This window comes from Pempheris klunzingeri, chromosome 19 (assembly GCF_042242105.1).
Source record: "Pempheris klunzingeri isolate RE-2024b chromosome 19, fPemKlu1.hap1, whole genome shotgun sequence".
Classification (NCBI taxonomy): domain Eukaryota; kingdom Metazoa; phylum Chordata; class Actinopteri; order Acropomatiformes; family Pempheridae; genus Pempheris; species Pempheris klunzingeri.
Window position 1 is genome coordinate 11770983 of NC_092030.1, and position 13628 is coordinate 11784610.

A 13628-nucleotide genomic window follows, 5' to 3' on the forward strand; every position below is an offset into this window, starting at 1 on the left:
TTAATTGGTGTGAGGACTTATCAAGTGGTGCTTGTTTAAAGTGGTATACTAGAGCAAGATATTGACTAAACATGAAGCTGTCAAATGTCCTACATTAATGATCTGTGGACACACAATATATTCTTAAACGCAGCCTATTCTACCATGAAGACTACCGTGGTTGAAGTGTAACCCTCTTGTCTCGCATACGAGTTAAGTTGGCTGTGAATATTAAGCATTGTCAGCTACTAACAGACCAATCTAACACAAATGGTTAGAGCTCCCAGTTAATATGGAAGTATCAGGGTGCAAAATTCCCTCTGTGTTTGCAAAGATACCCACTAACAGCCACTAAAGCCTTAACAATGTACATGTGGGCATGTGAGTGTTGTTTTGAGAGTAGATAGATACCCTTTAAAGGTCAGATGCACCCAGAATGGACTACAGCGACAGTCGAGCCTTTCAAGGATATTATGTACAGAGCAAAGAAAGTGAATGTGTTTGCCTCATTTTCGAGTTAAACTTGTGTGGGTGATCTTAATATTTTTTACATAGTTTTGATTTGATAATTTGAGGAAAGGTGTGTGAATATTTGGTACCATTAAAATGTAAAGTCTGGAAAATATACATAAGGCACATGGGATGCAAAATATAATATTTTTAATACACAATAAATTAATTATACCGGATGACAATTTGAATAGACACAAAAAATAAAAAATATATTTATTTCCAATGGCATTTTTTTTTTTTTTATCTATCTGGTCATTATAATCAGATAAAGCCCATATACAGACATTGTATTGCATTTAATAAATATGTACTAGCTTAGTTATACAATAAATCAGTTCCTTTTTATCATATTGTATACAGTAAATCTTCTGACAACAAACAGCAATACACAAACAGCAATACTCAGGCATGTATTAGAAGATCATATGGAGACACATTAGCGGTGATATCAAAACACTGGAATTCAAGCCACAGTGAACCAAACAGGTGAGTTCTGGCTATTTTGCAACTGTGAATGGCACCGATATTAACCATATGAACCATGTTTTCTCACATACCAATGCTGGTATTTATAATTTTCTGTCTCATTATAATTTACTGACATCAAGGTCTCCTGGACATTGGTTTTGAAAAGCTGCATTAAATATTAATTTTTACCTCAACAGATTAAAGATTTGATTTATTTGCATTACATTAGCAACAGAAGATTCAGTGGTCTCAAAAAGCTCACACACATAAGACCAAAAATATCTGCATGGCTACACATCACTGACTAGCTACCACTGAACCGACCCTTTAAATGTAATAGGTTGACCTATTAGTTTTTACTAGACCGTAAAAACCTGACGAGGGCCTCGAAAGGATCAAATTTACAAGTAGCTGAAGTTCTGACCATTACTGTAACACAGCATAATGAACAGAAACTGTTGAGGTGGTGATCAATGCAGTCTGGCCAAAAAGTGAGCCCTCCAAGGAACTGGGGGGGGGGGCACCAGGTAAAATTCAGCAGGCTGAGCACTAGTTGACTGCTCTTTCAAATGAATCAATGACGGAGGTACACACTCGCTTCAGGAGAGGCATCAAAGAAGAAATAGGATGAGCCAAAGTGAATCCACGAATGTGATACTGGTTTCAACAGGTCTGAACACTGTGATCTTGAGGTAATAATGCAGAGAAATGTCAACTATTATTGTAAGATTTGCTGTCTAAAGTTTGGGCATTTAAAAACAATTAACTAAAGCGCATTTAAAGACAAGACTGCCAAGATCAGCAGGGCAAAGACATGCAGAAAACCATGAAACTGATGTCAAAGTGAAAGAGAAGAAGTGTGGAGGGCAGAGGAAGCAAGCATGCCGCCTTCACTGCACACTCCTTTGACTAAAAAGGTAACCATCACAGCAGCTGCAAGGAAGCAGAATCTGTCAACCTTGAACTGTCTTGTTGTTGTGAGAACCAACCGCAGAAGTCTTCAGCCTGAGCAGCATCGTGTCATTTAAGGTGAGAAGAATGCGTCATGAGCATTAACCATTTGAACCAGTTGATTCCACAGAAGCATTTGTCTGCACAGAATTAAAAGCTACGAGAGGGGTCACGGGATGGAATTACACCAGCCACCTTAATCAATGCATAGAGGAGGTCTGAGATAGAAGGAGCACACAATATGAAAACCAGAGGAAAGGGCGATACTGTATATGCAAACTAGGTGCAATCTGAATATCCTTGTGTGCATCGGAGGCAAACATGGGGAGAGGACGATGAAGCCTCAGAGAAGCCAGCAATTGGTCCTCAAAATGGCTGTTAAGAAGCCAACCACACATGCTTGCATCTCTAATGTACCTCTAATGTTTACAAAACCAGGTGCATCACAAAAATGTTAAACCATGTTAGCTACAATTTCAGCAAAAATAACAGTAATACTGAAAATATATTCAAGTGTATCACAAGATGTGTGGTAAGTATAACGGAACAAAACCAACCCTGTAGAATATGTAACAATACACTGAAGAATTTGGTTGCTGTATCCCTGAAAAAATAGCAAAATTTAAGGCAAACTAAATAACACCCTGAAGCAGTTTCAACAAGGGTACATTCACTAAGTGAACAATAACACTTAAAAAATTAATGTACTGGCTGCATCTCTTGAATACAGAGAGGACCAACTGGAGAGTTGTTACACAACTATCTTAGAATAGCAAATATTCGAATTAACCACTGGTCTTTTCAGTACTTACCAATCACTGCATTTCATTAACACGGACTCCATTTGTCTTGAACACATGACTATTATGTGATTGTATCTCCAGTAACAATTTAGCACAAAGAAACACGGGAGCAGCAGCGGCAGAACAGCAGCATCCTGCATCACTTGTTTTCTATGAGCGTCTGCACTTTGTGGACCAGGTCGCGGGCCATCATCAGGACCTGTGGGACGTTGTGTCGCTCTGCCATTTCTGAGAACAGAATTGTACAACTATTGTGACGTGTGAAGAGCTAAATGCTTTGCCATGTTATTAACACACAGGTAAAAACACTTCTACAACAAGAAATTTAAAGATAAAAAGGGTTATTAACCCCTTGAAGGTCCTCAGAAATAATCACGTTAAAGATCCTTACACACATAAATGTGTATGCATAAAAACAAGCCATAAAAATGTTAAAAATCTTTCTTTTTTTTAAATAGTTTTTTAGACCAGCATCAGCCCTAATCATTCATATCAAATTTTAATTAGTTTTTTAAAAAATTAACCCTTAAATTGCCATGTTTTTGTCATGATGCGCATCATTTTATGGTCTAAAATACACAAAAAATACATGAAAAAAATTGAGAACTCTGAAAAATTCACCATCTTGCAAAATTATAAGCAATATGCATGAAAAACTGATAAAATATGCTAAAAATAAAAATCATAACACACTAGAAAGTGCTGAAGACCCTCAAAGGGTTAAGGAAAAATAAACTATTTTGAAAGTATCCTTTACTTTGCCTCATCTGATTATTAGAACTGAATATCACTTTGGTGTACTTTTAAAAATCTACCACCACATTGTAGCATTTGCATCCCTCTTATCTTACCATTAAAGAATTTGATGATGTCTGTGAAGTCCATGTTATTTTCTAGGATGATGTCTCTATACATCTCCACAAGTGCCAGAGCAATGAAAAGCACAAAGTGCTCAGAGGAGATGTACTTGGCTGCCCAGATTGTTTCCCACACAGAGAACACATCGTCGTACACCATTTCTGTGACAAAAAAAAAAAAAAAAGCAGACAGACATCAGATAACATTGACTTCTCTTTCACGGGCAGTTCAAGCTAATATCATGATGTCTGCGTTTCCCCCATCACCTCTTTTGAAGTCAAGTAGAAACCAACGATAGCAGAAGTAGAAGTGAGTGTAGTCTCCATTCTGCTGCATCAGTTCAAACAGCTCAGAGTCCAGGATCTAATAGTGTAGAAATCAAATATCATTATTACTCTGTAGCTCTTGCATAATGCACGTGTTGGTGCGTGTATATGTGCATACCTGGATAAGAGAACGCATATTGGCAAAGTGAGAGTCCATGGCACCTCCGTGTGGAAAATTCTGGTTCATCCTCTTCATCAGTTCAGTGAAGCAACTAAATGCCATGACCTCTGGGAAGCACACACACATTTAAAAAGGCTACTCATTTAGCCGTTTATTTGGATTTGGACGATAAGAGTTTGCACAAGTTTCACTGACCATCATCCAGAATGACCAGCAGGGGAGCCAGTAGATCGCACATGCCCTGGACGTAACCCGTATCCAGATGCTGCCACACATAACTGCAGGAGAGATTTTTCAGGTTCTTTGTTTAGGGCTGAGACAAACTTAAGAAGACATTCAACCTGAGATATTTACCTGCACATGATGTTACGCAGCTTGTCCAGATTCTCAGGAGTGAAGTACCAATAGGTTCTGTCACAGCGTCTGACATCTTTATCAATGCGATGTAAATTGATCAAGTACATGTCCAGTGTTTCTTGCTACAAAAATAATAGTGAATTCTGTTAGCGTATGCTCATGACTAAAAAGAGGTATGGCTGCATGTCATTTATAATGCTTACAGAATAGGTTTGTTCTTCTGAGGACTCGTCGTGCTTGCCGTCTCCTCCCACCTCTGCAGACTCTGGTTCAGTGAGCACATTTTCCATCTCAGGCTCCTCTTCAGAAAGGCCCAGGTCGGTGCCCTCGGGGCTGGTGTTACAGGCTGTGTCCAGATGGTGTTCTAGGACGAGGTCCGCCGATGCCATTTTCTCTCGTTGCGCAAGGGAGACGGGGGGTGCAGCAAGGCCTACCAAAGGCCTGGCCTCAGACGTCACACACGTTATGCCTGCAGGAATGTCCTCCATTTCTAGGGCAGACGGAGAGTCATCGGAGTCTGCTGTGTCCGGAGACTGCCGAGAGTGGGACGATAATGAAAGGCTCCCCCGTGACGCCGACTGAAGAGCGTTCAGCACTTGTCTGACAGGTGAATTTGAACCAGGTTTCTCAAACAGAATTTCTGCACCTTTTTTGGTTTCAGTCAAGTCACAAACTGCTGTGTCAGCATCCTTTCTTTCTGACTCTGTGGCCCACACCTTTATCATTTGTGATGGGTATTTTTCAGAAGTTACGTCAGCTTTTTCAGAAATGTCTGGCTTATTTTCACTTGATGGATTAGTATCTTTTTCTGCTGTCGGTGGACATAATGCTTCTACTTCCAGATCTTTGCTCTTGTGTGCTTGGAATGTCAAGATCTGCCCGAGTGGGGGTGCCTGGAAATATTCATTATGAATTTCTTTTTCTAGCTTTAGAACATTAGTGTTCTCTGGGACACATTTTAAATTCATATTTGTGTCAGCTGCCTTTAAATCTTCAGATTGCTCATTTGTTGCTACATTTTTTTCTTCTACTTCAGGTTTTTCTTCAGATTCAGGCGTCTCTTGTGATTTACTGATTCCGCAGTCCTTTACCTCCTCACCCTCTGAAACTGTCCCCATCTTTGTCTCTGAAAGCTCATCCTTGGCTGCTGGGTCCAGTGCACCCTCCCCTCCCGGCTGTGACCCAGTTGTAGTTTTCTCTTTTAAGACCTCTGATGCTTTCGCTGACTGCTGAATGGTGGGGGATCGAGCAGCTGGCTCCGATACGGGAGCACTGTTTTCTGAACCTGGAAGTTGATTTGACAGAACTGGAGTGGAGGGACTGCAGGAGGGGGGTTGTGGGACGCCTGCAGTGCCACTTGCGATGTCCGTCAGTGGAACACTGTGCTGTACTTCCCCTTCCTCAGCTCTGGGCTCAGTCTCAATCTGATCCACAGCCTCAACCGATCCAAATACCTGGTAACCAAACGGAAGTGGTGAACATGAAACACATTTTATATCATGTGGCAATGACATGGACAAATATTGAGGGATTACACTAGTGGTGTTGCATATGTTAGCCTATTAGCTACAAATACTTCACATTATTGCTGAAAAATCTGAATTCAAAGATTAATCCAAGATTTGAGAGTTGGCTTCCAAATGGGAACCCCTCATAGAAGAAGCACACAGTAGCAGAGGAAAGGGCAAACTATGGCCAATCTGGGTATCCTGAAAGCTTGTGTGCATCAGAGGAAAACACAGGCGTGACCTTGAAGTGACCTTCAAAATGGCTTTTGGGAAGCCAACCACACGTGCTACTTGGATACAACCTATGCCTCTGACCTTCTGTCTAGTGCCATCATCAGATAAAAACAATTCAGTTTGTTCAACTACTTTGATTTATGACCAAATGCCTGCAAAACTAATTGCAGCACAGCCTTAATACAACCTCACATAGACTCTTAGTCTGTTAAAGTCAATATAAGAAACACCCAAACTCACATTAATCTTTATACATTGCCCATTTTTGGCATAATTAATCACACTTATTACATGGAATTAAACACCGGCATGGTCTTCTACAAGAGATCACTGCTGTTGGGATGCTCCTGCTTATGAGACCTTACCTGTGCACTGCTGCTGGAATCACTTTGTGAGTGGGCATTCTGTTGATCTGAGCTGCTACTTAGAGACGACTAGAGTGGGGAAAGACGTCACACAAAAGACAAAAAGCAGAACTGTCAGCCGACTTGCTCAGAAAGTTCCACATAGTACAATAAACAAGTCCCTTTCATGTTTTGCCTGTTGTGACAATGGCCACATAATGCTGCACATTTTGTGCTAAAAGGTCAAACTTGCATCTGTACTGATGGTGGAGTCCCGCTGCACTGGTCCTCTTTCCACACTGGCTCCAGATGAACATCTGGCAAGGGCCTCAGCATGCTTCTCTCTCTCCCTCTGACGTACTATGGCCTCACAGCCCTGCCACTCCTTCATAGTCTGCTCATACATGGTCCGCATCTGCTCATCAATCTGAAACAGAAAAAAAAAGCTTGAAACATACCCCACTGTGTATACGCGATTTTATGGCTAAACTAAACGGTCTGACAACACGTAGTAATACCTCTAGTCTGCATTTCTCAGTCATGGTAAACTGGTAGTGTCCCAACAGGAAGGGCCAGACCTCTTTGCGTAGTGACGGAGCCACACCACCAAAATACACAAGCCTGTGTATCTCGTGTTCCTCATAGGCCTGAGCAAGATTTAATCGGGTCACACACAACTTAACAGAAGTAATATCACAATGAGTTAAAGCCAAAATGTATCTCATGGCCTGGAGTCTCTGTATAAATCTTACAGAGCTGTCTTTGAGGAACCTTTCCCAGACCTCCACAGAGAGGCCTCCTCGTGCACCGCAGGGCACATCAGGGTCAACTATGGTGGTGTTGACCAGAGCAGAGAGGTGGGTGCGAACTGTGGACAGATGACGGCAGTATGCAAGCCCTGGAGAGGAAAGACAAACGTTTCATGTTGACACGCTGTTTCACCTTCAATTTGAGTGAAATGATTCAACAAAAGCGTTGTACAAAAGTTGTACTCACATCCATAAAAAGCACGGGAGATTATCTGGTACTTCATGGTGTCACAGAGGAGCTTCAGGGGAGCCCTGGCAGAAAAGGAAAATGGCTAATTTGGTCAAGTGGATTAATCTGACTGTGAACCTGTTCCTGGGAAATACCTACCTCTCCTGATTACAGCCATTAGGCAGAGAGCCATCAGAGGAGCCATTCTGTGAGCAAGAGGAACAGGAGGACTTTCTGGGTGTCGGTTGCCACATGTTCACGCCCTGGTCCATCAGCTCCAGGGCCACTGCACAGCATAATAGTCCTCATCATTACCATCACTACCATTAATCATAATAAGCGAGTAAAGCTAATAGATTTGGACAAAGAAGTGCATATCTGCAAATAATAAGCAAAATGTCATTAAAAAAAAATAAAAATGGAAAAAACAAACCAAGTGGAAGGATGGGGATGGAGCTGTGGCAGACAAATTACTGTATGTCCATGCAAAGTCTCCTTACAGGTCGACAGGACTATAATGTGAAATGGACACACAGACACTGAATAGACAGGAAAACGATACATGAAATGTAGCCGTTTCACATTAGAGCAAAATTAATTAGAAAGATGTACACTGAATACTTGCCTAGGGAAAACAGATTTATTTAAACTGAAATTGTTTCACCTATAAGTCAGTATTAAGAGAGTAAAGTAATTGTAGATGTAATCTCTGATGATGCTTTATTAGATTAGCTCTGGGAGGAAGAATGGGAAGATCAACGACACTTACTGAACTCCATCTGATTGCCAGGAAAGAGGATCCGAAACACATAATCGGTTGCTTCATCATCTTCCTTATCTGATACAGAATCACATGAGCCGTGTGGACTCCTCTTTCGCAGTTTGGGGAAAACCTTTCCCTGTGAATGGAAAGGTAATGCGCTCATCTCCGCTAACTCCGAAGCAGTAGAAGTGTTACGACGGATCATAGCTGTAGCATTATTACATGGGTTATGTAAAATAAGCGTACAGAAGTGTTTTATTATCCTGTGTTCATGCTGACCTTTCCTCTCTGATTCCAGAGTGGTGGGTCCAGCTGTCCATGAGGTAGCAGGCCGGTCTCCAGGCAGGTGAGAAACTGGAGGAGGTGGCCCCCTTTGGGGAAATGTAGAGGGGGTCTCTGGATCCCATCCTGGCTCACCAAAACTACTGTTCCACCACTGTTCACTGAAGAAATGAACACAACAAATAACAAGATGAATAACTCTTAAAGCTCCTACTCTGGGTACTTAAAAAATGCATATAAGGGGATCACTGTACCTTGCTGATGACAGTGGAGATACACAATCTCCTCCAAACGAATTGTCATAGCGTAATCCCAATACACACTGACAGAAAGAAGATGGTCCCACAATAGGTGCCATTAAGACAACTGTGCAAAAGCTAGAATCATTTCAATGTATTGGATTGGGCTCTATTGACCTAACCTTTTCTCAGAATCTAGTTCCCCAACGTTGCCATTCATCAGCTGATTGGGCGTCCATTTCAGTGTCATGAGGTCTGCAGTTTGGTGTAGAGAGAGGTAGCCTGGGATGGCCTCCATGTCATCTCTCTGCAGACACAAGGAAGAGCTTTCAAATCACAACATGTCTGACTGCAGTACTCTTCAGATGAGTTGAGTGTAAATCATTTGACAGATGCACCAAGATCCCCCAAAAAGTATGAGCCTCGCTTAATATTCCCTCTCAAAAAGCAGGTACTATGACTGTATTCTGGAAGGAAATACGCACCGGCTGTACCAGGACATTGTTCTTTCCAAACAGAAGTGTGGCTCTGGAGTTTTGATGGAGTGATTCAACATATTCCCTCACCCACATGATAGGGCGATCATCCATGCTACCACTGGACTGTCTTTTCTGGATCTGAAACAAGTTAAGGAGACATAAGGAGCATTACGCATCTGTTTTGTTTCCACGACATCCAGTAGTTCACGGCCGGTTATCTGATTAAAATCAACTAAGCCCTTCACTAGCTAACCAGGGCAGGCCTTCTGGAGGGCGAATCCTGCCGACAGTGGCCACTGTGGATGCGATGCCGCTGTACGAGCTCGTCAGCAGATGGGTCTGTCCAGAAATGGTCCGCAGTCTTAACTTTGGTGTACTCCAAAGCACATGGGCCGACTGCAAGACAAGGATAATCCATTTATAGTAATTCAGCAAGTTTCAAGTTCTAAATAGCTGATCGTACGGCCTGAAAGTTGGTACAGTGAGGCAAAATAAAGGGCTTGACAGTTAGTCAGTTGACAGTTAAATACCCAATAGAGATGCAAGAATTGGTCCATCCACAGGATCCATCAGCATAGCTTCTTTCTCATAAAAGGCACTGCAGGGGACAATATTTAGAACATGATAGGATTTTGAAATGATACCCAACTCAGATGAGATCAGGAAAAGAATCCTTTCTGACAGTGAACTACTTATTGCAAAATGAAGGTATTGAATGGAGGAGAGAATCTTTTACACGTAGCAGCTTGAAACTACATTGCAAAAGGTAGAACAATACCTGCTGTTCTCCACCAAGTACAGGACTATCTTGTCCAGGAGCTTCTCCATGAGTGCAGTTCGGATCCACAGGTGTTTCAGTGCCTGAGGAGGGAGGTTGGCCAACTTGGATTGCCGACTGCGATCATTACTCAGTGAAGAATTGTTCTGCTTGCTAAAAAAAGAAAGAAACCTGGCAGGTTAGATTTCTGTATAGGTTGTTAGAAGGGAACATGACCAGGCATTAGGAGGCATAATGTCACCTCTCACGAGTCAAAGTTTACATTTCACCTGTTTTCGATGAGCTGTTCGAGCTCCTGGACCTTGGTGCAGAGTTCCTCAGCAGGTGAAAAGCTTTTTGCTGCTTTCATAAAAAGTGCTGCTACCTTGTTACTGCACAGCAGGCCTGCAATACGCCGCTTCAATCCATGAAGCACGCAGGCTTCCACTACAGCTACACACACACACACACAAAGCATAAGTCAACATTTGATTTAGATTTTGCTTTTTTAATTTCAAGTCAATTCTATTTATGTTTTTGTTTCCTTCAGGGAGACTCTTTTTATTTGCCCCTCAGAGTTGTCTTCATCTCATATACTGCACAATAGAATTTCCTCTTTGTGAATGCCTCAGGCCTTAATATTTTTAACAGGTGAAAGGAAGGCACAGGTGGCTCAAGTAGAAATAGAAGAAAGACTGAAATCTGCCCAACACTGTCTACCGTTGCTAGGATATGAGAAATGTGAATCACACACGCCTCACTCCTGGTTAGTATCAACACCTTTGAACGTTGTTAGTCTACTTTAATACATATCAATCCATCCACCATATTAAATATAGCACTTATACTCATAGCATTAGGAAAATAAATAACCATTTGGGTTTAGACTGCTGGAACAGATTGTAAAGGACTATTTTGCACTGTGAGGATGAACTCGTGGGAGGTGACGGCTTGACACAAACTGATGTCAACCATCGTTCTGCACTGTACATGTAAATGTGGCTGTAACCAATACTGTGACTTACACTATTAAATGCGGAATGTCCCATGCTTTTATTCTCTGAAATTAGATTCAAAAGGCTGAAGTATTTTAAGCAAAGAAGACACATTTTCCTCAGGTGCATCAAATAATATCATGCCACAAACTTCCTTTATCTGCTTTCTTTATTTTGTCTAGGGAACAACACCTGTCCAAAACCATGACCTACTGTGCAATGCAATAGGTTTGGTACAAAAAACATTTACCACAGAAGGATATGATGTGGCTGCTGTCGGCATGCACAAATTTCCTCGTTACCGCCTCTTCCATAATTTGTTTCACCTAAGAGAGAAAAGGTGCACGGTGAGACGGGCAGATTTAATCGGTCTGACACAGTTACAGAAGGTGACAGGGAGTCAGAACAAGGAGCAGAAGGGGAAGCAATCTGGGAATACTTTACATGAGGTAATGGTGAGCAGTGAAGGCCCCACAACACATTCATGAGGATAACATATAGACCTAATGATCTATTATGTAAACTCATCAGTCTGTCTTACTAGTTCATTTCTGCCTCATGTGTCATGTGTTTTTGACTTCTCCTAGATAGAACAATTTGGTTCTTGTCCCCAACTACGGTGCACAGAGCATGCACCACCAGATAAGTACAAGTATTTTCTTCTTACATCCTTTAAGGGGCATTCAATTAAATGTGGCACTTCCATAAAGTTGGAAAACTATCCTGACTTATAGTCCCTTATGGGTCAAGCTCCAAAAGCACTGCATCCTACACTTCCCATAATGCTATTCGGTAATGTCTCACAGTAAGATCCCTTCTCTGCCCGGGTTTCTTTTAGAAATTTGTAGTCTTCAAGCCGTGCCTGAAATAACCCTGATGACAGCAGGGGTTTGTTCTCAGACTTGACAGAGCTCCTCCAGAGACACAGAAGACATTACACATCCGTTTTCTTGGGGCAGAGCAATGCTCCTCGTGACTACGAAACTGATCTCGATGTGTAAAATCGGTGGATTGTCCTTTAAAGTTTATTTAGGATAAGCAAATTGAGTTTCCCTCCATTCCACTTTACAAAATGTCAGCCTTTTTAACTGACTTCCTGTCATCATCATGATCAACGTAGAAAAGTCAAAAAAATTGGTAGGCCTATTGCTTGTTAGACCAGTATATTTACAGATTTAAGCAAATATAAACTTAAATATTTTGGAAAAAATCATGTTCTACAAAGTACTTATGTGTGTTGATAAGCAATGCAACATTTAACTGTAGAATGAACTCAATTAAATGTGACGCTCTGTGCTGGATGTCCACAGAGCGACAGAACAGTGCAGTGTAATGGTCCGGTCATAACGTCAATTTCCACTCCTTTATAGTGGAATCCTACTGCACAGAAAGTCCTGAACAACAAAATTTTTTACATTCTTGTCCCTCACATGAATAAAAAACCGGAGTGAAGTCTGCTTTGTAATCAGCAGGCATCTGTATCAACCTGAGCTAAAACTACAAATGCTAGAAATCCATTAATTTAGTTATATGCTGTGTTTTAAGTCTATATATCACAGCTAAGCCCCTCCTTGCTGCAGATATCTAGCACCAGAGTCATGGATGTTTGAGAGGCAATGAGTCACAGGTGAGGGGGAGCGTGGACGAGATGAGCCTGGAAGAACCCGGCTTTCTCAGTAATGAATAAAACATCCTGTTTTCTCTCCCTGGGGAGTCATGGAGTCACTGAGCAGTTTGGAGGGGTCTGTGGTGTGCTCTCTTTAATTTCCATGTAGATTAATATCCATATGACTCACAATTCTGTAATCAATCACCCAGCTTGGTTAAGAGTTGTTGTTTTTTTTTTTACATTTAGTGGTTGTTAGAGGAAAATACCAATGAAACAGATGCCAAGGTCACAGCTTTAAGTTTTAGATAATAAGATGGTGTATGATAGGAATGCCTAGTTTAATCATGATTCCTTCAGAGGAAGAGGAAGAGAAAGACAGACCATTCCAAGATATGGAGAAAAAAAAGGTTGTGCATGGATAGAAAAAATGAATCTGTACACTGCCTCTTAAATGTGTAGTTTTTTTTTGCCCCTTGTATATATAATCACCATCATCACCATCTGTATCATTATCATCATCATCATCATCATCTTATGCCAGTCTGACATAAACATACAGTTCCACTGGCAGCCTAATTGCATCCACTCTTTAACATAAAAAAAAACAAAAAAAAAACGACCAGTTTTATGATAAACAGGCCTGTGGCGTAGTCGTGGCTCAAACCCGATCACACGCACACAAACAGACGCGCGCACACACGCACGCATACTCGTTGTGTACGCTTCCAGCGCCTCTAAACACAAACTGTGATGAGCAAGAAAGAAATAAAAAAACGCAGACGAACCTCTTTCTTCACATTGCGCAGCAATTTCTGGCGCGTCTCGGCCTCTGCCACAGGAGAAAACATCATGAGTGTGCTGATCAGACGCCGTGTCGGAAATAAATGAAGAGAGGCTCACGACAGGAGAAGAAGAAGTGTACCTCCCATCGCTCCGGGTGTGAGGTGCGGCGGCAGCCACGCACAGCTGATGTGGAGGATGTCTGGGAAGCAGTGGGGGTGACGCTGGTTAAAAGGTGGAGAGGATCCGAGATGCCCGATGTGTTCTTAGCGACTAAATAAAAC

The 13628-nt window shown here is 41.7% G+C and overlaps 1 protein-coding gene across 1 annotated transcript; it reads right to left on the reverse strand.

The window, feature by feature from the left end:
- Positions 1–2795: 2795 nt before the first annotated feature.
- On the reverse strand, positions 2796–13412 carry sgsm1b (small G protein signaling modulator 1b). The gene is made up of 24 exons (XM_070850193.1): positions 13350–13412; positions 11206–11281; positions 10251–10413; positions 9982–10134; positions 9734–9801; positions 9457–9599; positions 9210–9341; positions 8907–9031; positions 8740–8807; positions 8483–8646; positions 8210–8339; positions 7600–7726; positions 7459–7523; positions 7215–7360; positions 6981–7109; positions 6716–6889; positions 6484–6552; positions 4580–5830; positions 4374–4498; positions 4215–4297; positions 4017–4126; positions 3839–3935; positions 3566–3733; positions 2796–2942 (listed from the first exon to the last, which is right to left on the reverse strand). Exons 1-24 carry the CDS (start codon positions 13410–13412, stop codon positions 2854–2856), a joined length of 3918 nt encoding a protein of 1305 aa, XP_070706294.1. The 3' UTR covers positions 2796–2853.
- Positions 13413–13628: the final 216 nt, after the last annotated feature.